Here is a 25,934-nt window from a genome sequence, read left to right on the forward strand (position 1 = left end):
CTCATCTCTCCCCATTTTTCTTTCCACCAAAAGGGAATCCGAGAAATGTCCACAAAACATCTTTCACCAGTTGTTAATAATGTTTCTGCTTTTCCATGATATAGTCACGGTATGTTGCCTCATTACACACACACACACACACACACACACACACACACACAAGCACAAACAAAGGTAGACCTCATGCATGCACGCATACAAACATGCATTCATTTGAAGTTACCGGTCTTAACCCTATGGAACTGTTTGAAAACTCAAAATTCTGAACTTCTTGTGTGTGTGTGTGTGTGTGTGTGTGTGTGTGTGTGTGTGTGTGTGTGTGTGTGTGTGTGCGCAGTGGTAGAATGAGGCAGAGGTAGGCCTGACTGAGCTGACATAACAACTGACATCACATCACTGATAAAACTTTTGGCCTGTTATCTCAGTTTGTGTGGTGCTGGACTCCCTAGTTGGCAGCAACAACTCAGATCTGGAAACCCCCTTTGATGATCTGGCAATTATCGGCCCCTGTTGACCTGTTGTATTGAGGGGAAGTATGCTCTTAGTAGGTGGTGTGTGTATATGTGTCTATGTGTGTACACTTTAAACCCTCCCACAAGACCAATGAGGCCTATCAGTATGAGAATGATAATAACCTCTGTATTTGAACTAATTGGTGCACAGAGGCAATCATTTTCAAAGCCTTTTTAACAGCCAAAGTTGTTCTTGTGCCATTTTGAAGGAGCAAACAGAAATGGGAATAAAAGAGAGATGCAAGAACGTGTATTTGTGAATGGGTTGTTTCTAAATTCAAACGGACAGCTCTTTACGTGCAAATGTGTAAAACTCCAAGGGAGTTATTCCTTTGATCGTGGATGTGCACACACACACACACACACACACACACACACACACACACACACACACACACACACACACACACACACACACACACACACACACACACACACAGACAGACAAACATACACACAAACAAATTATGGCTAAGCCTAGTTATTACCTAAGCAAACAGAGTTAGTCTGAATGGAATGCCTGCTGAGACACACACCAGTTCAAGACACAAAGCCTTGCGTTACAACGGGGAAACAGACACACACAGTTTCAAAACACACACACACACACACACACACACACACACACACACACACACACACACACACACACACAAACACTGTGTGAGAGAAATAACTATGTGTATATGTAATTAGAAGGCAAAAACAAAGCAAACACATGTTTGGGTCTTGTTCTCTGGCCTGCACTTCAGTTCATGTGCACTGCAGTGCAGGAGGTTCTGCTAAGCCATTGTTTTTGGTGCTGCTAAACACATGGTGTCTTGCTGGAGTAGAAGGAGGTTGAAGCTGGCCATGGATGAACACATGTGTGGGTGCTGTGTGTGAATGTGTCAGTATAGTTGGCCGGGGAATATCATTAGCATATAAAAATGAATACTGTATATATAGGTTTTACTGAGCAGTGATTGTTTGGATTTCATTCCCAAAGCGATTTTTTGTTTTTCCTTTGTGTTAACTCAAATATATGTATATTCTGCAAACACACACACACACACACACACACACACACACACACACACACACACACACACACACACACACACGTGTTGGCTTTCCGTGCCAGCACACAAGCTTTATTGGTCAAGAGCTCTTGGTAATTAGGCGCTATGTTTCACAGCTAGGAGGTATGTGGCACATTTTGGTGCCTGTTCACAAATTCTCCTTTTAAAATACAGTATATCTGAAGAGAATGCAAACAAATAATTCAAGTAACTTTAATGTTACATTTTTCAGACGCAAAAACATCCTATTAATGAAACCAATGTCATGTAACTTCAAATAAAAAATTACCTCAACACTGCTCTGACTCACCTGTTATTGAGTATTTGTTGAATAATTACACTGCAGAGCCATCGTTCAAAGGGAAAGATAAAAGCAGAGAGAGAGAAAAAGGAAAGAGAGAGAGGGGGTAGACAGAAAGAATGTGACTGAGAGAGAGGAAGGCTGAGAAATTAAATTGAGACGCAGAAGAGAAAGACAGATTGCGTCCTCTCTGGTATGCCATCTTTACGATCTGTCTGTGAGACAGCTAGTGAAATTGAACTCAGGTGTAGTGTGATGGCGAAAAAGCCATTTCCCTATTAGGGCTATAGGATCTCACGTAAACAAATTACACAAATACTTTCTCTATAAAAGAGAGGGTGAATTTCATCTAACTGTGCAGTGAAACCTGAGCGGGGTCTTGTTTATGTGTGTGACAGAGTGTTTACATTGTCCTCTGCTTCCATCTCTTCAGATGGGGAGGAAGCCAGGCCTCGGACAGCTTTACTCCTGTCACACTACCTGTCTGTATTTGGGATTTCTTTTATGGAGAACATGTGCTGGGTCTGTGTGTGTGTGTGTGTGTGTGTGTGTGTGTGTGTGTGTGTGTGTGTGTGTGTGTGCGTGCGTGCGTGCGTGCGTGCGTGTGTGTGTGTGTGTGTGAAATGCCAACCAGTGCTCTGTCCTCATTACAACCAGCTTAACCACTCAAGACTGATGAGTTCAAGGATGGAAGACAAAGTGGGAAGCCAAGCAAGAGAAACAATGTCTATGCACATGACTAAATGACTAATGGCCATGACTTTGAGCTACTAACTGCCTGTGATTTTAACTCTTCTATGTAACATCACATACTCGTCACAAACATCACAAACCTTTCTTTGTCTTTTTTTCTAACCTTTTATTCATCCAGAAGGTTTGCTAATGCCAGCAACACCTTGCCTCACCTTCCCAGCTGTTTTGTTCCACCTGGTAGCTGACTAAAGTTGCAGTCACACCAAATACACTCCCCAAACAAATCATTCACTTCCTCTTGTGGATTGATTTCACCTTATCAATATCCAGGCAATTTCAGAAAGAGAGGTCAGATTGACCTTTCATTTATATGGCAGTTTGCCTTTTCTTGTTTGCATAACTGTATGGGGAATGATAAATGAGCACCATCTACACAGCTGTACTAGACAGTGAGTACCATGACAGGGTCAATAAAAAGTTTGATAAAAACATGGATCATTCTGAACTTTAAAAAAATAAATCTCATCTTACACTAATGTTAGCTGGCTAGCTTGTGCTTGTAACCCTGCCCACACTATTTCCTGTCCCGCCCACTGTTTGCCACAGCAAGAAAGTCAATTTCAACCTTGCCACTTCTGGTCTGACCACGGAATAATACAACTGCAGCTTTCGAATGTTGGCCACTGAGTACAAGCAGTAACACTAGAGCTTTAAAGCAGAACCCATTCACCTAGCTAAGTCTTCACAAAGGCTTTTCTCTAATCATTAGTTCATGGAAACAACTGTAATATGTAAATCAAGCCAAACATCAAGTACAATAAGCTTGCAATGGTCAGACCTCAGTGACCTGATCTGATTCATAATCCCGTCACCTAAAATGAGTGTGCAGTAAACTGCAATTCTGTTCTGAGATCAGTAGGAGGAGGACCACCCAGCAGCGGGGCTAATCCCATAGCTGCAGGGTTGAAGCCTTGCTGCGTACACACTCTGACAGGCTAGGCCACTCCTGGATAGGATATTAGAGTGGGGTGAAAATACAATGGCACCTATTGATAAATGGTGTTAGGTTTTATCCTGCCATGCTCTACTCTGCTTTTGGTGAAAAATAATAATTAAGTAAGTCTCTCTTGCTCAGTTACCTCTCTCTCCTGCCCTCTGCCAGCTGGTGAACAGTCCAACATAGTTTTAATTACAGGTGGGTTATAGCAGTGTTTTTAAAGGCCTTTTTGGCTGTCACAGGATGCTTAATAGAGAGAGAAGGAGATGATGTGCAAAAAAGGTCTCTGGCCGGAAATGAACTGGGGATTATGTGGTAACTTTAACCACTCAGCCACCTGAACGCCATGGAAAAAAAGTTATTTGTAGAAAAACATGTTTATATTTTTAGGTTTTGGTATTAGTACCGACATTTAGGTAACATACTCATACTAGTATGAAACATTTGAAACTACACCCAGCCTTTGACCCACACACACACACACACACACACACACACACACACACACACACACAAAAAAGCTGTCGGGGACTAAAAATAGAAAAAGAAAGAGGGAAAACAAGATGGCATGTCAAGGGATGGACAGCAGTTAAATAAGTGGATGGTGAAAGGCAACAGGTAGGATTTAAAGTGTGATGTCTGTGCTTGGAGACTTGCAAATATTCATGTTAACAGACTAGCTAGCATTTGCTAACACTGAGAATGTAGCGGCCAAATGGGGGTTTACCATGGAATCATGCATATACTGTATTTGCTATCAAACTTGGAGGCTTGCAAATATTCATGTTAACAGACTGTTCTCAGACTAGCTAGTGTTTGCTAACACTAGCAGCTAAAGTGGGGTTTACGGCTAGCTTAATGCAAACCAATGTTGCTGATAGCTACATTTAGATTTTGGTTAAATCCTATGGTACCAATCCCATGCATGACATATCTCAATTTTATTAAGGTAAAATAACAACTGGTAAATATAAGGTAGCATGCACAATAAATGACAAGAAGCTGGAAAACATAACTTATGCAATAACTGTGGTTTACCATGGAATCATTAAAGGGATATTTCACCATTGGAAAGATGAATATATCTTTAAATTGGGTCACTTATGTAGTAGAAATGTGAATTTCTTTTTGAAATTGGTGGCTTCTAGGCCAAGAAAAGCCAGAAAATGTGTTTTTGGCTCATGTGGATGAAAGACACCAAATCCCAGAAGGCACTTGCTTCGCTGCTTTAGCGTCTACTCCCAAGCCACGCCTACCCTTTACAGACAGACAGTGAGACGATCAACTCAACAAGTGTGTTTTATTGTCATTTCAACCAAATAAACAAAACAACGTTTCACCGTGGCTCAAGTGGTGTTACACATTTAAAATATATAAAAAAGACATACGAAACAGGCTACATTTAGTGCACACACATTATATGCTCCATAAAGTTCAGCAACACATAGCTACTAGCATTAGCGCTTGGTGGGCTGTGGTATAAACACCGAGTATAAAACCTATGGTATGAACACAGCCGTAAATTTGTGCGGGATGTAGAATGGTCGGCATTTTACAGTCACAAACTCCACCAGCAGTTAGCAGTTAGTTGGATACAAGCACCCCATTTCTGCAACAGGCAGTCCGTGTTAACACAGCACACCTCGACTAGTCTTACCCGGCGATAGAGCAGCAGGCTGGATAGTCTGGTACAGCAATATTTCCACAACAACAAAAACACAGCAGTCTCTGAACTCGCGTTGGGAGTTTCGTTGAAATTGGATGTAGTCCAGGTTGTGGTCTAATGAGCGGACACTTGCAAGCAGGAGTGATGGAACAGGTGGCCGGCTAGCGTTAGCTTTCCACCGACACATTCGTTCAACGTTCCCCGTTGATGATGTCCCTTTACCGGCTAGATGCATTGAGCAACACCGCTGGTCTCGATAGCTGGCGGGCGAAGCTCGCGTAGTGTATCGAGTATTCCGTCTGTAATAAAGTGTCCTGCATATTCTCCGATCTGTACCAATGTATCCCGGTGCTACACGTGTGTGGTAGTTTGAATGCACATAAAACCGGGACACTTTGCACGTGACCGTAGTGCTTGTGCACGCACATGCTTTTTAACATGAACATGTGCCAGCCCAGGTCAGACATAGACACAGACAGTAACTTCATTATTTTGACTGTAGGATCCTCATCTAATAATACGTGTTTTTTCCTGTAAAATTAACAAAATCGAAGCAACAGTCTTTTTCAGTTTAGTGTGAGATTTATGTTGAGATTTTTTCTAAAAAAGTTTTTTTGAAGTGCTATTTATTCCAATAACACCAAAAGAATTAAAATGATTTATTGAAAATTTTTGAGCATTTAACACTTCATTTCCTGCATTCTGGTGAATTTTTATGCACCTATTTCTACCTTTTTCTGAATCAATGTCTATCTTTATGTGAAGATAAACATAGATTACAATGCAAACATAAAAACATAATGGAATATATTGAAGTAAGGCTCTCAGGCATTCTGTATTGCTTTCAACTATTTATTTGGATCGACTTTTCTAATTATATCTGAGTCAGCACACATGTAGCCTCTAGGCATAATTTACTCCTCCCTCCTCTTTTGCGTCTTTTGTTGTTAATGTATTAATAAACTCCTGGACTGTAATATTTCAGATGTGTTTGAGCAAGATTTCTGCTCATGTCCAAAACTTTGTGCACATTCAAAATACAGTATATCTGTGTTCTCTGTGATTTGGAGGAGTCATGATATTTTAAGAAAAATAAAGTTATAATAGGCTATTACAAGAATAAAGTCACTATATTTCAGAAAATAATCTATAGGCTGCTGATACGGTAGATCTCAGACCTTCTGACAGACACAGAGCCCCGCTTGGGTCTCTGAATGAGACAAATAGTTTAGATAGGGAAGTGGCTGTACGCTGCTATACATCGGAGGTGGAAACCCAAAACTACGGCAGAAATACACGGAGCACAAACGCAACAAATCTGCCGCAGCATGTCCACAGCTGAGCGCATCCATAAACCTTAAGCTGCCCTGCAATTTACAGAGAGTGGACACTAAGCGACGCACAGGTCTGCTTCAGAGCTCCGTGTGTTTGAGTCTGAACCACAGACTGGAAACGTCATGTCACAGGAACTTCAAACTAAATCATTAGTATTGCGCTCCTAAACTTTGTGTTAATGGCATCAATGTATTAGAATGATTTGGCTATGATTCCTCCGAAAACTTCACCTTTCACAGCTTTCCTCACGTAGAGACGGTTGCTAGGTGATGGCAACAAATACAGCATGGTCGGACCCCACACGTAGCTGCCCGTTCTATTCGCCTCAGAAAAATAAACTGGACAAAGTTACATTCGGGGCTACACTCAAAACATTCGAGGCTGAAGTGAACATTTTAGCGTCCCGACAGGCTTTTGTCGGGACCCAGGACACGCAATTCAAAATCAGGACTGTCCCGGTCAAATCGGGACTGTCCCGGTCAAACCGGGACGTCTGGTCACCCTAGCCAGAGACTGACTACTACTTTGTATTTGTATGTACAAAGTAAATGCAGCCTAACTCTGTAAATCAACACAACAACTCAGTTTTGATAAAGCCTATTGTAATTGAACACTTAGCACCCAAGGTTACTGTGGGTAACCATCTCCACTTTGAGCAGCGCTTGCTTGGCAGAAACATAGAGAAGGCTCACTGCTGGTTCTGCTTTAGCCCGTCAAATAGACTCACATCAAACACACAGCCAGCAGCACTCTACAAGATATAAGAGATGGAGAGAAAGAAGAAAAGAAACAGAAAGAAATGGAGAGGTAGTGACAGAGATGCACTGATTCAAAGCAACCCCCAAAGTTGAAGCCCGGGGATAAACAACCAATCAGAAAAGGATCGCTGTCTAGTCCAATCAGAACGCATTCCAATGAGAATCCTCTCCAGACCCAACCAACTAACCCCCGGAGGTATTCACAAAAAAATAAGACACATACACACAATATGACCTAGATACACAGCAGCATCTTAACTAAGGTCCTGACTAAGGTCCTAAGGGGGGGTCCATGATTCCATTGCAGACAGATGGGATTGATGTCTGGGCTCATTCCTGGCAAGGATACTTTTGTTTCAGGGTGAAGAGCAAGAACGATAGTCGCGGGACAAAAGGATGTCAGCGTGTGTGTGTGTGTGTGTGTGTGTGTGTGTGTGTGTGTGCATGCCTGTATGTGGTGTGTGTGTGAGCATGAATGTGTGTCTTGCTGTGTTTGATAAGGAGATATACCTCCTTTGGTCTGGAGAAACAAGAGTACAACATGCTAAGTAACAAGGGTGCAGGGATTTGTGTGTGTGTGTGCTTGCCTGCTTACAGTATGTGTGTGTGTGCTTGCAGTTGTGTATCTGCCAGTGTGTGTACAGGGTTGCATGAGAGTGTGTGGTTGTATAGATCCCCTCTTGGCAGCGGCAGTGTAAACTGAGGAGGGTCTTACATGGGCTTTAATCCTGTGCTGAATGTCATCGTACAAGTGTGGCTTTTCCACGGGCCCAGATAAGAGAGAGAGAGAGAGAGAAAGGGAGAGTGAGTTCTACTGCACATGTTGTATGCATGTGCGCATGTGAGCCTAAGTGCATACATGTATGGGAAAGACACCCTTGTAAAGTAGCCGGACCCACTGGTTTGATGACAAGGATTATAGCTGTGACATACAATAAACTGTGATGGACAGACAGAGCAGCTACAGCACTACAGTAATCTGCTTGTCTAGTGTTCTAGTGACAGAGAGGACCACTCTGACATCCAATTCTAAGGTTTCACTGGAAAACACAACCTGGCTGAAAACTACTCAGCCCAACAAGCTGAGCTGTGTTGAACTATCTTTCGTTCAGGCCAGGGGTTTATACACTTTTTTCAGCATGGGGCCCAAATGAGAAGTTTATTCTGTAGCCCCAAGACTCAAGGGCTTTAAAACACTTTACTACCTATGTCATATGGCTACCCTGCAGCAATAGGCCTGTGACCCATTTTGGGATTTGAAGTCTAAGTTCAACTAAACTTATACAGGTTAGGGTTAGAATGTCAGCGACTCTTCTTTTGAGGAAAAGAAAGTAATCATAACTAATTACACTGCACAACATCAAATATGGAAGAATGCGTTGTTATTCCGACAAATGGCAACACAGCAAACCTCGCTTTTTACAAGCTTCCCTGACGTGGATGACCTTTGGGAAAGTGTTGGGCTAGCGTGAGAAATAAACTGCAGCCTACTGTTATACCAGGCCTAATTAGTGGTGAGTCCTTAATGATGAGTGGCAGTCCAATGGTTGTTGATGTTATTACAGTAGCTCAGCGATAGCCCAAGTTATGAAACCGCTCCGCTGACTCTGCACTGGGATAACTTTCAACAGGAGGAAACAGGTAAATTCCTGTTAGTTTACCTCTTCAATCCTACAAGGAGTGTCCGATAGCAGCTTGGGCATTTCTAGAATGCCGAAAGAAAATAGTGAAATTCCTTCTGCTATTATTAAAATACATTTAGTGTTATTTCTCCACCACAGTGTTTCCGTCTGTGTCAATCTTGATCATAAATGTTTGCTTCCTATTAGGTGATTTAAGTGTATGCATGTCTGCGTATATGTGTGTGTGTGTGTGTGTGTGTGTGTGTGTGTGTGTGTGTGTGTGTGTGTGTGTGTGCGCAGTGGTGCTTCAGTTGAGGCATCACAAGTGCTGTTTGTTGCAGGGTGTGATATCTTATTTTTTTTTGTATCTTTTTTTTTTCTTAATTTTTGTATTTTTTTTCGGGCATTTTAGGCCTTTATTTCCATAAGACAGATGAAGATATGAAAGGGAAGAGAGAGGGGGAATGACATGCAGCAAAGGGCCGCAGGTCGGAGTCGAACCCGCAGCCGCTGCGTTGAGGAGTAAACCTCTATATATCTGTGCCTGCTGAGCTAACCTGGCCACAGGGTGTGATATCTTTTAAGTGAGGTACAATATCAGTAACGATCAAGTGTCACAGGTGTGAGTCCTCTAGTTTGTAGCAACCAAACCCCACACTACCCACCCCCCTCTCCCTCTATCGGCCCCTGAATATCTCCCTCTGCCTCGGAGCAGTGGGCACGTCTGTGATTGGCAGCCTAGGAGTGGGTCTATATGTTAAAAACACAGATTGGGGAACAACACAGGACTTACCCAAGACCTGAGGCTGTGTGGTATTTTTAGTGTTTTTGGTGTGTGTGTATGTGCTTGAGTAAAAGTGAGAGAAAGAAAGGAAAGCACAGGAAGTCTGAGGAAAATAACAGGTTTAAAGTCAAAAGGCTGTGATTCCCTTTTTCTCTGTCTCCAAATCCCTATACCTCCCTCCATCAGAGCCTCTTTGCGGATGTTCAGACTTTCTCTTTGGGATGTAATCCGCCTTGAACAGGGGATGTGACCTCCGGAGCATCCTACTGAGAGTTCTGTTATGCACAATGATTTTGCTCTCTAGCGCTCAAACACGCATGCACACACACACACGCACGCACGTAATTGTTCACCAGTGTCTCTCCAGGTGCGAGTTTCTCCTGAGGGAAAGGTTTTTGTGTGCTGCCATCGCCATAAGCTCACAAAACACCCTTATAATCCTGCCAATCTCTCTCTCTGTCTCCTCTTCGTTTTCTTGATCTTTCTTTTACACACACACACACATGCACACGCACGCACGCACGCACGCACACACACACACACACACACACACACACACACACACACACACACACACACACACACACACACACACATTGTAGAGTGATTTCCATGAAATAAAAGGAAAATAAATGTGACTGGCGGGCTGTACAGTAAGAACTTGCTAAAGATATTTAATCAATCAATCTGTTTTCCCATTTTGACCTCAATCACGCAAATCTGCCACAATGTTGTTCTAATCTTTTATATAATTTCTGATCTATTCTTGGTCTCTGCCACAAAAGTACTTGGATGTGTCTTGTGGCAATGGCATTTGAAGAAGTGATGGAGAAAACTGATAAAGAGTAAAACAGAGAGGGGGAAAAAGGGAGAGAGAGGTGAAAAATAGCAACAGCTTCAGGTGTACTGATTTACGACTGTGGGCTGGCTGAGCCATTTCTGCACAGAGAGCAAACCAGAGTTTACAGACACAGACTGAATCACACCTGGCATGTTCAGACAGAGAGGGGATGATGAGGTGGTTCAGTAAAAGTATTTCAGCTTACAGTGTAGGCATACCGTATCTACAAACTTTGAATGTTTCAATAATTATAATTTAAAAAGTAATAACTCATCAATGCCTTGTAAATGTGCATATACTATATATGCCCAGTCAATCAGGATAAAGCCAGTTTTGAGGGTTAATGTTACTTGCAGCATGTTCGAGATTATGAACCTGAGCCAGTGAATTAGTGGTCATAAATGAGAAAGCACTATAGCGTCATTTCAATTACATACCAGAGAAAGAAAAGTAAGTGCTTATTGTCTTCTGGCAGGCGTGTTTGTGCACTTGAACTGAAAAACCCTCAACAAAAACGACTGGGAAAAACACTTAACTACCACATTGTAGCATAATGCTTTAATAAAGCTAGTGAGGTCAGAGCACTCAGCAGTGCACAGTTCAAAAGGAGAAAAAAAAAGGCAGCACTGAGGTTATTTCTTGAATTGGGGATGTCGACCAGACTGTATAAAACACAAATCTTCAAAAGGTCCTGGGACATGCTTGATACAAAGTTTAAAATGCCCTGCCTGGTTTATTGCTACATTTTTACTCTAAATGTACCTAAAAGTTAATACTTCACATAACAAACTAGAACTAAACTGCTAATAAAATGAAATCCTTAAGAAATATTAAAGTAAAACTAATTTTAAAAAAGTGCAACTATAATAACCTTGGGGCACTGGAGAGCGTGACCAGTGATAATGTCTGGGCTCATGGACCACTGTGGCTGCAAGGGGATGCTGACTCAACTCACTGGACAAATCCCATTTTGGTCCCACTTGGTTGGCTTGAATGAAAAAAAAGGCTTGTCACTGACAGGCCTGTAAATCACTTCCATCATCTCCGATCTGAAACGGATAGCAGACATGTTAGGGTCAGTTGAGGTGGGACCTATACAATTAATTGGCTGCCAAGCCCCTTAGATCTGCATGTGTTCGTTGTGCTGCCCTCTATTTTCTGGGTTGCCCACACAGGACTGCTTAGATCCATTTTGAATAGATGAGCACACACATGGAAATGTTTACTGCATGGATAAGCACTGATAAGTAGGGATTTACCTGTGATCATACTGTAGACTATAATTACCAAACCTCCATATTCGCTCCTGCACATTTGCAGCATTGCACGAGCGATTGTGTGTGTGGCCATGTCTCGGCGTGTGTAATGAGTGTGTTGTGGGTGGGGAAAGGGAGCTTATTCAGACAAACTGCCTTATGATCAACACATCAGGTGTCTAACTGTCCTCTCATGCCTACAACTTCAAGAAAACCACAAAAAAAGCATGAATAAACTTGTCTGCCTCACAACATTGCCGGTCCTTCTTCCCTCCTACCTCCCCCCCCACCTCTTTCACTGTTTGCTGGGGCTGAAGAAGCATCTCTGGGTCCTGTCTGTCTATAGCTGCATACATCGGCAGTGAAAAAGCAACTCTATCACCGTTCTTCATTCACCTACTTAAAAGGTAATAATTTGTGTGGCATACAAATACTAACCCTGTGATACATAATTGTCAAATGCAGCATGATGCCACAGTAAGAATACAGTAAACAAATATGCAAGATGATTAAGACTGATCTCCTATCTCACGCCAAAAAGCACTGCTTCCTTTCACAAACAGGTTTTTCTAATTTGCTGCAGAATGCAGTCAGGAACTGATTATGTTTTTTTTTAAACATGTATTAACTACTGTAAAAAATATATATATTAGCATTAATATTTTGTAAGCATTGAACCACTGCTGTCATTAGTCTTTGACCTGTGTGCTATCAGATCCTCATGGGAGGTGTAATTTGTAACTGCATACATAAAGACCTATAGCATGATGCACCTTCAGGAGGAAAATAATTCCGGTGTTGTTTCAGGATGGACTGAAACAGATACAACAAACTCAGATGTTGATTCTCAGGTGTTGCTGAGATATCGACTTCTCTCCAGTCATGTTTAATCTGGTGAAACAACCTTTGACCGCACAGACTAATGGCGCTGACAGCTGGCTGAGGGATGGCCTCGGTCAGACGCCTCTGCTGACCTGCGAGCTGTGGTTCACTGGTCACCAAAGAAATACTGCACAGCCCAGCTACACACGTGTGAGACGCATTCCCAAACATTCACTAAATGCACACACAAGTATGTATGTGCACGTAAACACACACACACACACACACACACACACACACACACACACACACACACACACACACACACACACACAGGTTTGTGGCACTATCTTTGTGGGGACCCATCATTGACATAATGCATTTCCTAGCCCCTTACCCTAACCTTAACCATCACAACTAAATGCCTAACCTTAACCCTTACCCTAACCTTAACCATAACCTAATTCTAACCCTAATCCTACAACTAAGTCTTAATCCTCAAACAGCCCTTTAAACTTGTGGGGTCCAGCATTTTGGCCCCACAAAGCTGTCAGGACCCCACAAGTATACTGGACACCCGATTTTTGGACCCCATGAAAATAGTTAAACAAGCCCACACACACACACACACACACACACACACACACACACACACACACACACACACACACACACACACACACACACACAAGCACACAAGCACACACAGGTTGGAACCTATGCAGAATAAGGAAATAAGATCTTCACTCCTGAGTGTCTAGAAACTCAAGAGTGAAACCAACGTATTTATTAATTAACACTTACTAAGTTGTGTTGACTACATGGGGCAGATATTTCTTCAGGCGCATCGTAAAAATATGTGCCTTCAGCTTGTAGTAATTAATGTGCGGGATAATAGTTGTTTACACTGGAGTTTCATGCTGGCACGCAGTGCAGAAAAAGTGGCATGGCCGGCTCGACCATTTTAAATGCAGCTTGCAGACTTTTCTTTCAAATGTCATTTAATTAAAAGGAATGTGAACAAGGTGACATTAAAAGCCAGACATATCCTCGTAACCTCGTAATTATAAAATTGTAGACACTAAAAGGTGATGCCACTTCCCACAGTCAATAAGGACATGTTTTTATTTTCCAATTTTAATTCTATTCACTGTAAGAGTGTTTGTTGGTGATGTTTCCTAAGATATGAGAACACAAAGAAGAGTAATCTCAACTTCTGAAGAGCTGAATATTCATAAAGCACCCACATCAGGATCACTACACCTAACACAGTTTTACTGACCTTTACTATTAGTCACTTCAGTACCAAGGAGAGTGCATGCCACGGGTCTTAATTAATAAATCAATAAACAACATTTTACCCTGCAGCAACAAAAAATACCATCCTCACTGTCAACAATTTGACTAGAGTATGGATAAAATCAGATATGCTGCCCATACATGATATAAAATAAAATTACTGGAACAGTTTTGCAGCCACAAATTCACTCTCTGTTACTGTCACTCTCGCATACAGTACATTGCTGTACTTACCTAGCTCTGTATGTTTCTCATTTACACCTGGTTCAACTCCAAGATAATGAATTCAGTTAACTCCAAACAACAACAAATACAAGGTTATGTCAAGTTTTATAAAAATCCAGAAATCCAAAAGTAATGAAGTCTATATGGCTGAATGGCTTCCATGGTTGCTGTAGTTTGGGTTATATATGTTATGTCAGTTTTGAGACCACTTTTGGTAGGGAAGAGGCATTGGATCTGAAGGTAAAACCAAACATTTAGGATCATGCAATTAAAAGACAAGCACAAATATGACACAAATTGAATTTTAGAATAATAAATGTGATTGAGAATCTGCTGCACAATTTCAGATTCCCACTAAACTTAGACTCCTTTTTCTGGACTTGTTTAAAGCCATGCATACACAAGAGTGGGATACTTACTGGCATACACAATGTAGACATACAAACATTGTGTGCAAACACAGCATGGGCAAATGAAAGCCATCTTCTTGACTTGTTTTAACCTGAACAAGGCCTCACTCCACACACACACACACACACACACACACACACACACACACACACACACACACACACACACACACACACACACACACACACACACACACACACACAGACACAGACACACACACACACAAACACACACAATCCCCCCCCCACACACACAAACATATTTCTGTCCCCACTTGGAAAGCCTCTCAGCTTCTTTTCGCTTCATTCAGTACAAATAACTTCACGGTGGGATAAAAGCATAATGTTTCCAGAAAACCTCTTCCCCCCACTTTGCTTCACTCTTATGGCCCCATGTTCTCCTTCACTTTTTCCTCCAACCCCCCTTCTCTTGTGCTCTCTGTCCAAAATGGCATTCTTATTTCATTAGAGGGGGGTCTGGGAGGCCAAGAGGGTAAACAAAACCTCTGTAATCAACAGCAGGACATACACAACCACAATGAGCCAATCAGAGCCCAGTGTCCTTTTATAGAGAACCATGACTAACCAATACAAATACACACCTGGACGCTCAGAACTTGAACTTGCCAACTGAAACTCAGCACTTAGGTTTGTGTGGAATCAAAATGTAGCCTAGCACTGGGAGTCAAGGTTACCCATAGGGAACACTAATCAAAGCATGAATTTCGCAAAGACACCGATACACCCACATACACACAGATCCCTGGCTATTTGTCTATCGGTGCTGTCATCTCTGTTTGCTCATATTAGGGAGGGCTCACTCAGGGACAGGATATGGGGATTAGGTCTGGCCTTATTGCGCTGTAGCTACACACCGCTAAATGGCTCCCATCTGTTCTCCCATTGAGAATGGCTAATACACGTTAGCTGCGCTCGTATTGTGCGCTGCCAGAATAACAGCAGTGGATAGATGAGCAGCACTGATATCGCTAGCCACAACACCATTCTGTGCTAAAGGCTAATGTGCCTGGCTTATTCTATTAGATCGGGATAAGAAGCACTAATACACACATTCATACATACACACACGTGCATACACACACCATCACGATATCTGATTGGAGATACCGAAGCAGTAGGCTAGTCACAGGTCCAGCTCTAGGTTTACCTTGAAGGGATATACGTTAGAGCAGGGCAAGCTGAAATCTGGGGAGAGGTGGAAAGAATAGGAGTGATGGAAAAAGATGGAGAGATGGAAAGAGAGGGAAAAAGGGGGCAGTGTGGTCTGTTTCACTACGGTGAATCCTGACACTGCTGCATTCTCAGCACACATGGACTGGATTATAGGCTATGTGGGCTGCTCCGGCACTGTATAGCTAAGCAACGCTCTCTTGCACACACATACACATACTTGCAAATGCACACACAAACATCATAGCTAAACACACTAAAACAGTGCACTGCGGGAGCATAAACCATTTGCTCACACACAAGCTATAGGACTCTTAATCCCAAAAGCAGCACTAGGGCAAAGTGCACTACTACTACTAAGTCATTGAGGTTAGAGACAGAATCTGCTTGTGATGGTCCACCTGTGGATTACTGGGGGGAAAAAAGAGATGCACTGGAAACTATGAGTATACCATGCTGCCTGGTTTTCTCTCTCATTCCCACATGAATACATAAGCATCCTTCTCTTTTCCCTCTCTTGTCTTTGTCTCTCTTTCTTTATCTCTCACATGTACATTTATAAAACTCTGTTTTTTGCTGTCTCTCTTTGTCTCACACACACGTCTTAGCTCCAAGCAAACCATCACCCGCCCTGCACAGACCTCTTTCCGCACATCTGCGTTAAAAAGCATCCTGAGTCTATGGGGGGCTTCGATATAAAACCCCCCTAAACAGGAATTATCCTTTATGACTCTGCATTCTTCATTTTATGTTTTTTCAGCTTGCAGCCTAAAAAAAAGGCCTCATGACTGTTCTGTGTTGTATTGCAATTAACTACCCCACACACTGGCACACAACAGGGTGGGGTAGCCCGGTAAAACTTTACTACGACTAAAAAAAGTAAGGTGGGGAGAGACAGACTCGTCCATCTCTGGTTTTTCTCACTGTGTCGTTTTTATCACCTATGGGCCCTGGTACGCTTTCTTTAGGCTGCCGCGTGTACTTGTCTAATACCACACAGTTACCTATATAGAGACAGAGAGCACACACAGCATGCGGCACAACCAGCATAGGAGCACTTCATAGAAATGCAGCCATAAACCTCTGAATCAACTGAGGTTCTTTAGTCGACTGAAATTCATAAGCAATGGGAGAAGGAGCCGGGTTCTATTACACTCTCTTCTGTCAGAGTTGGGTAATGCTGTGGTTATTGTGGTGCCATCAATGTTCCCAGCTAATGGTTACTTGAGCCCACTGAAGAAGCCTATTGTGTAGAAGATCATTAAAATATCTGGAGCAGATATACAGTACTACACCCTTGCAAGGAATACATTATTTCTAAAATTAGTAGAAACAAATGTAACAATAGCTGTGTAAAAGAAACTCACTGTGGACAAATGGATGCAGGGTTTCCATGGCGATGCTCATCATGCCCATATTCCCTCTTCATCGTCCTGTGATAAAAAAAAAAAAACATGTCATCATCATCAAAATCGTTCTAGTACTTAATGTCAAAAGTCTCCAATGGAGATGTATGTGGCAGAAATAGGAGTCCTTTTACACCAGATCCTTTACTGTACAAACTCTGGCCCAGTGGTTATGTATTTACAAGTAGAGTCTCATTGCCTAATGGTATGGTCCTCCAAACCTCCTGTGGCATTTTATCAAAACAATCCTGTTGATGTTCTTTATTCAGAAAAGCTGTGTATGATATCATAAAATGTTTTCCTCAGTGTGATTGTTAGAAACCAATAACTAAACACACAAGGGGTCTCATTGGAGCTGAAACTGTGCAGACAAGAGCCCTGCTAACAGGAAGGCTAATTCACTCAGACACTAACATTACAATGGTTAGCATGAGCTGGCAGCTCACTATAGCCAAGCTCATGCCTGCATAATGCTAAACTAGGCTACGGCAAGTCTATGCTACACAGTGCAAAAAAAACACAAGGACCTTGGCTGCAGTCCACAGCGGCTTTGGTTGGACTGAGTGGTTGTGACAAGCTCGGTAAACTCAGTAGGCTACACCTAAGCAGCTAAGCTATAAATATAATGGCCTTTCAATGGAACATGCTAGATGCTAAATGCTAACATGCAGTGAATGGCTGTGACAGGCCCTGTAAACAGAGCCAGGCCTAGAACCACTCATTTTGCCAGGTTAAACACACACACAAACACACACACACACAAACACACACACACACACACACACACACACACACACACACACACACACACACACACACACAAACAGGCCAAATACCATGTGCTACTTCTCATAAACCTAAAGCAGGCAGCATGTTAAGGCTTAGAAAAAAAGAGCAACAACCTAAAAGAAAAGGTTGTATAATTCTGTCTCTGATAAACTAACTTTATGGCTGTTTTCTATTTCCTTCCGAGGCTGCTGCCAAGTATCTGGCAGTGGTGCTGGCATGGCTAAATGAGAACAACATGAACACAACATGCCCATCAAACTGCACATACTCCATGCTGAGACACAGACCTGGGGTGCATCTCAAGAGGCTGAATCCATTTCCTGCGCTTGTCTACTCTGATTAGATTTCACCTGTCCTCAGACAAAGTCCATCACAGATTAAGCAGAGGACAGGGAGTATAGTTAGAGGATTGGGATGGACCCACTAACCGTAGCAATGAGCTTTGAATGACATGCGGTTTGGCTTCTTGGAAAACCTTGAAGTGTGTTCTTGTGTCCACTATTCCAGTGCATGCATTTGTGCTTATTTGCCAGTTGAGTGTGCATGTGGTGTGTATGTGTCTGCGTATGAGCAAATGCAAATGCAAACAAGAAAATGCATGTGTGGTCACTGTTATGTTATTCATGGCACTAGCTGTATCTTGGAAAGGCATTGTGGTCTCCAGGGTGAGCTTGCAGACCCTCTTCATCATCATTATCATTATCATCATCAATCATCTTTCGAGTGGTGTTCCTGGACCAGGCAATGCGCTGAACCACTGGCCTGGCCACACTTGGATATTGCATTTGAAATGGGAAAGATGGAGGGAGAAAGGACTGAAGGAAAGAACGAAAGAGACAGGCAGACACGGAGAGAAAGAATGTGGGCAGTGAAGAAAAGTTATGTTATTGAAGTAAAAGGCAAGACAGTAGAGGTGTGATTAAAATAAAAGAGTAGAAAAAGCATAGTGAAAAAATGGAGAAAGGAAGAGAAGAGGTAGATAAATAGAAATTAGTAGAAATAAAGAAAAAAGTGTATAAGAAAATCAAATAGAGTAATTAATCACATTTGAAAGAGGGAGATTAAAGGAGTTCTGTGTTTGAAAGGAAAACAGTCTCACCTCAGGGACTTGACAAACCCCATCACAAATGCGCACACACACACACACACACACACACACACACACACACACACACACACACACACACACACACACACACACACACACACACACACACACACACACACATGCAGACACGCACACACAAATTGGAGACCTTACCCTGACCTCTGCTGAACTTCCCCATGAGGTTAAATATCAGATATGAGGAAAAGCCAAGAGGTGATTGGCTGACCTCTGTCAACAGGGTCTGTTGTTTTTGAAGCGTGTGTGCTTGACACAAGAGGGAGAACGATAGAGAAACAACTAAACTAAATAATAATCAGTTTGGCTGTAGCTTTTGGACAGAAAGGGATCATGGTTCCTATGTACTGTGTCAGCTGACTTAGCTAAATTTACACATTTGTAGGCTTTTTCTTATATCTAACCTACGTTCAATGTATTTCTATTGTTGCCCCCTTTTGAAACCAAAAAACGAGCATTTTCCTCAAATGTTGCATACAAAGTGGACAACAGTTCCCTTTTATAGACATAAAAATTCAAGTTTAATAGAAAGTATGATTTAACCAATTGGCCATCATTATTTTGTTATTCCCTACATTCTTAACAAGATTTCCCAGCAACCCTAATAATACTTTCTTTGTCTTTTTCAGTCCAACTTGAAAAGTTGAAATATCAACCACTGTTTCATATGTCAAACACTATAAACACTGTTGCAGTAAAACAGTGCTGGTAACTGTATTGAAGGAAAGATATTTATAAGTGCAAAGTAAAGGAGAGTAATGTGTGATACTAAAAAGTAACCCCCAGCAGCTCACTGTTTAATATGAAGCCTTGGTTGCAAAGTATTATGCAATACAATAGAACAATGCAGGGACATGGTGGCTTGATAATTTCCCTTTTTAATTCAGAATTTCAGTAGTTAAACTATCTTCCATGTCATTCGTTTCCCCACTCTAAACTTTTATATACTAAAGCATATGTCGCAAAAATCTTATGATCTTATGATGAATCTTATATTATATGTAGATTAATTCTGTAGTTGAAAAGGATGCAAATGTTCACATAAATATAGCCTACTGTGTGATATTCTGAGTGAAAAGTGTGCATATGGATGTCAATCAACCCCAGACCCTCACATTCTTTAAGGAATCGAAAATAGGGTTTTTCCACAGGCGTAAAGGGCTAAAAGAATATTAAAACCAGCTATCCTGTCCTCTTACATTTTGCTGAGGTATGTGCGGGATTGTGTGCTTGTATGAATGTGTGTGTGTTGGGGAGGTATTAAGGACAGGGGATCCCCAGTGCATGTTTAACTCCTATTTAGACAGCAGTTTCAGAAACATTTATAAAGTCTAGAAAGGTAATAGTGCATATCAGATAGAACGGAATTTATACTCAGGTGGAAATCCCCAGGTATTCCTCTTAAATCACCACCCACACCCACACACACCCACCCACACCCACACCCAATCCCCACACACACACACACACACACACACACACACACACACACACACACACACACACACACTTCATAGTTTGGAATCCCCCCAGTCACAACCTCTTGACAACAATAGAGCTGTATTGAGTTTATATTGCATTGAAATAACTAGAAGCTCTTATCAGCTAATGGAAAGACAGTGAAATCAAGAAGATTGCCTTTCATCTAGGTACACAGTATCAACAAAGACTCAGGTGTGCATCTTTATGTGCATCTACATGCGCACACTAGAGTGCGGATCTGGCCGCATTTTCTGTCCGAGCCTGGCCCGCATCCGACAGAGCAGTAACCGAACCCGGCCCGAGCCCAACAGGCATTAAGCTATTTATGTCCGAGCCCGACCCGAGCCCGACACAGTTAAAATCTTGGTAGGAAGGCATTTGGAAATGTCAACAGATGAGAGCATCAGCGCACACGGGGCAACAAGCGCACGTTAACACAGGTACACGGGTACCGTCGGGTCCTGACGGGCTCGGTTCGGGTATCCATCCTCTAGCGGACACATACAGGCATGCATGCGCCTACAGTATGTATGCATACTTGGATGCATGCACGCTCACACAAACACTCAAACACTTTGTGCTGATAACAACAGTTTATTCTTCTGCCTCAGCTCTCTTCAAACAGACACATTAAGTTTGTCCTCAGGGCAGTCTGGATATGATACTCAGACAGAGAGAAGGAACTCGTATGAGAGATGAATGATACATAAACTAATCTCACTCACAAATCCCATCGATCAAAAACACTCATTTGGCAGCTTTTGCCTTCAGGCCTCTTATCTTAATGAAATGAATAACTCTGACTTGGCAGGAAGTAATGGGATTGAGGGAGAAGAGACAGAAGAGAAGAGAGAGGGGAAATTTAATGTTGGCGAGTCCGACCACAACTGACTGGTGGTGAAGATGACAAATATGAAATTGCACCAACTTTAAAAGCATGAAGATGAAAGCCCACAGCATGTCAATTTGTGTAAACAAGTTCAAACTGTGTAGGTGGTGGTGTGGGAGAGTGTGTTTGTGTGTGTGTGCACAATTATATTGACCTGGTCCATAGGGGGTCGGTGGTTGGCATGGGGGGGCCCTCTTGGCAGGCTTCGGTGATGCACGTTTGCTGGATGCAAGTGGTGAGAATGGTGAGGATGATGTTGGGGGTGGATGTGATCTTCCTCATAGTTATCTGCTATCAGCTTCATTCTGCTCTGAGTCTGCAAAAAAAAAGAGATAAACAAGAAAATGTATAACGCATAATTATAACACGCGTACACAAAGCCATTCATTTCTGCAACACTGCTTATTTGTTTCTTAAAAATGTTCTTGGGTCTTAGAATGATTAGGCTGAGGGATTCTTGGATGGGGGGAAAGCATGTTGAAAGCCATGAAAGACGATAAAAACAGTACCGCTAACAACACTTGACAGGTCATAAATTGAGTGAGTCGGAGGGCCTGATGAAAGTATTGCAAGTCTGTCACATGTCATCCATATTGCAGATTATCATTTAATTGGATTAGACAAATCATAGTAAGAGTGTTTCATGTAGCCTAAGGCCATAGGCGTTCTGGCCCGGGTGAAGCAACCTCATTTTAGATGATTGATTAAAATTACACTCAAATATGTATCTTTCTGCATGTCTGTAAATGGATAAGCAAGACTATGTGTCCTTTGTTTGTGTTTGTGCATCTGTGTGTATTTGTGTGAGTGTTTATGGAAGAGACTGTCATCCTGCCAACATCACTGCTTTGGAAAGAGATAACAGCCTAGGCTGACTAACGTTAACAATTAGCCTAACTCCATTGAGGCCAGCTGTCTTGGAGATAGACAGAGACAGAGTGGGTGCAGATATATTGACAGGCTCAGCTTTATTCCCCTTAACTGCAGATACTTCCCCTGAGGTCAGACATGACTAGAGCGGGAAGTGGGATTGTGTATGGGATAAAGATGATTCGAAGAAAAGACATGCACACATCTCTCAAAATGTTGTGGCTTTCCTTGTTCAAATGAGAGACAGCCGGAATAGACAAAAAGCCAGAGTCAGCTGGGAAGATAGGGAGGGAGATGTTATAGGTGTAGGAGTAGTCAGCGGCCTGGGGACATTGCTGCTGAGATAAGGAGTTGAAGCCTAATGACTGAGGAAACAAGCCAGTCAAGATCACAGGGGAGGATGTGGCTGGTATTAAAGAGGTTAGCAATTAGCTGAAATTGAAGAAGAGCTGCTTAGATAAGGCGAGAACACGGACACCGTGGTGAGAGGGAAAGAGAGAGACAGAGATAAACATGAAGAGTGAGGGATGGAGGAGGGTTCAGACAGACACCAGACCGGTGGTTAAAGCAGTTAAAGGCTAGGTTGAGGTGTACGGCCCTCCAAGACCTCAGGTGTTGACACTAGCAGGTGTGACTGGGTGGGGCTGGGCTCAATGCAACAGAGCTGACACATGTCATTAGGCTAGGACAATGACTATCATATACCATGCAGCTGATGTAACTACTGTACTGCTACAGTACACAGTGTATGCTGTAGTCTTCCATACAGACTCTTCCACAATGCTTAATATTGCTGTTTGATTCTAATAGAGAAATATTTTTAAAACTAATTAGTAGCCAGGGGTGAAAGAGGCTTACATGTGTGTTTAGTCCTTGCTGCTAATTTAATAAGAATTGTATTACTTGATTCTGTTTATCTAATTACAATCATGTTTGGTAGGATGAGAAGCCAAACGTCCTAGAATGTGTGTGTAAATGGACTGTATTTATATAGCGCTTTTCTATTCTTAATGACTACTCAAAGCGCATAGTACAGGAACCATTCACCATTCACACATATTCATACACTGTGGCCGAGGCTGCCATCCAAGGTGCCATCTGCTCATCAGATAAACATTCACACACATTTACACTCCGATGGGAGCAATTTGGGGTTCAGTGTCTTGCCCAAGGACACTGGACATGGAACTGCATGGGATCGAACCATCAACATTCCAATTGGTATGCGACCTCTCTACCACGTGAGCCACAGCCACAGTCCCTCCCCACGTGTGTACATAGTTAATATTTCATGGCCTGAGACAAAAACACAAATTAATGAAGTGATGTATTGCTTCTGGAATAATCTGACTGTGTGGTCAGGACAGCCCACATGTGGCCATCCAGTTTATTCAAGCACACACACACACACACACACACACACACACACACACTCACACTCACACTCACACTCACACTCACACTCACACTCACACTCACACTCACACTCACTCACTCTCTTCTTACAGACATTTCTGTATGCATGTGCGAAGAAGGTGTACGCATATAAAATGTCCGTGTGGTGGAATGTGTGTGTTTTAATTAGTGTTAATTAGAGGCTTGCAGAGTAAACAGCTCAGTAATGGCCTCCAGGCCTGCTTGTATATCAGTCAGCCTGGAATACACACAGGTGGCAGTGGAGAGGAGAGGAGAGGAGAGGGCTTCATGGACATATGGTGATTTGGCCTGTACTGTGTGTGCAGCGAGTGTGTATCAAAGTACAGCTGCTGGTGTAAACATGGCAGTGATGATCCCGCTGCTGTGCTCACAGCTGCATCCCAAACCTCAATCCAAGCCCTCTGTAAATCACAAGCCTGTCCCGATTAGAACAGAGCTGTATTAACATATATGGACACAGGAGGTTGACAAGAAAGGCCTTAAACACACAGGCAGCTGGAGAAAGGCTGCACATTTTTTACAACACTTAAACATACTCCTTTAATCAGGTCTGTGTGTGTGTGTTTCTGTCTGTGTAACATTGTCATGCTATCCTAGTAAAACTGACTAACACAGAGACCAAGCAGGCAGATCGTTTTACATAAGCCATTCTAAATGACATACCTCTGAGAATACAAAATCCATCTTTTCAACACAGAGAGAGGATGGATGCCCAAGTTCGTTCAAAAAAGAGAGGGGGAGAGAAAACAACTAGAGAGAAAGTCACAGAAAATGGCACACATCTGAGATTTCCATATCCATCTTTTCTCAGCTTCAAAGCACCAGTGACATTTGGCCATCCATCACGAGGATGGGAGCGCTCAGAGAATTCCCACATGGGGACACATTTGTTCTGACTCTCTCCTCGGGAAGTCTAAACACTACACTCTGCATGTGTGTGCGGCTGTATCTTTGTATATGTGTGTTTGTCTGTGCTGAAGAAGGCCTATTTCTCAAAGGGGAGCAAACTGTCTGAAAAAGGAAAGTTTGTCTTAGACCGCCAGCTTTATGCATACACACACACAAGATCTTCCAAAGAAGGGATGTTGGGAGGTCAGACAGGGCACTGCTATCTGTAAATCTATCTGCTGTCTACAGATCAGCTTTCTCCTATGAGACTCCGAGTCCCATAATTCCTTGGCATTTCCTGATCGTTTTCCTTCCGTCATTGGCTGTTGTAGACCTAAGGAAGGCAAGCTATCCTGATATGTGTGTCAGTGGGTCAGAAGACAGAGAGTCGGTGTGTGACATGTTGAACAACATAACCTCCAGAGAGCTCATTCTGTCAAAGGGAAGGAACCCAAGTAGACTCCCTATAGGAACTACTTACCTTACAACCTCTTTAAAATTAATATATGACAAAGTCCCATACTTTTAAGATGATAGCACTGCCTGGTACACTGTTGCACTTAGCAGTAGCATTTACATGGATTTATATGCACGTGTGCCCGAAGACTTTCTAAGAAATCAGGTTTGCATGTATGAGAAAGAGGAGGCAAATAAAGTGTACTGTATGTGCTGCCCACCCCTCTCTTCTCTCATCCCTTCCTTTTTTCTCCTCTCCTTTTCTCCAGGCCCGGAGGCCACATCGTTGCAATTAGAACTCATCACATCATCAGGTGGACTGTAACTGCTGGTTACCCAACGGGAAAACATGACGCATCCAATGGCGATAAACAGATAATAGGCTTTCCTTGAAATTCCTTGAATGGAATTGCACCCCCCAGGAACTGTTTACCGTTTACGAGACACGAACAAACATAGGTTTGCACTAAAATGCACACCCAGCCACTGCATCTGTTGACTTTTAAGTGCACCATGTTTCCCAGAAGCTCCAGTGACTCAGGAGACGGTATATGTGGACTCCCTGCTGTTGGCTCATTATTGTTAGCATCCATGTTAGCTCAGTCACTGATGTGGTCTGACCAGACCTTAATGACTTGCATACCTTCATCAGCCTCAGGTTATATTGAAAGCCAGGGCAATAAGGGAAATAGGTGTATGTGCGTAAGTATGTGTGTGAGTGTGTGCTGGGATTTGTCTGTTTGACCAGGAGATGTGAGACAGAAAAGTCCGCCAGTGACTCATCAATTATAAAAAAAACAATGTCTGTGACTTGAGTGCAT

The 25,934-nt window shown here is 42.5% G+C and overlaps 1 protein-coding gene across 4 annotated transcripts in view; it reads right to left on the minus strand.

Moving 5' to 3' along the window:
- Window positions 1–25,934, minus strand: part of LOC116062036 (ERC protein 2-like) — a 164,596-nt gene that overhangs the window by 22,215 nt on the left and 116,447 nt on the right. For all 4 annotated transcript variants that reach the window (XM_036008556.1, XM_036008557.1, XM_031316491.2 and 1 more), the window contains 2 exons: window positions 21,617–21,778; window positions 17,141–17,206 (listed from right to left, as the gene is read on the minus strand). In XM_036008556.1, coding sequence (XP_035864449.1) covers window positions 17,180–17,206; window positions 21,617–21,778 — 189 coding nt within the window. In that variant the 3' untranslated portion in view covers window positions 17,141–17,179. The remainder of the gene's footprint in view (window positions 1–17,140; window positions 17,207–21,616; window positions 21,779–25,934) is intronic.

This window comes from Sander lucioperca, chromosome 12 (assembly GCF_008315115.2).
Source record: "Sander lucioperca isolate FBNREF2018 chromosome 12, SLUC_FBN_1.2, whole genome shotgun sequence".
NCBI classification, from domain to species: Eukaryota; Metazoa; Chordata; class Actinopteri; order Perciformes; family Percidae; genus Sander; species Sander lucioperca.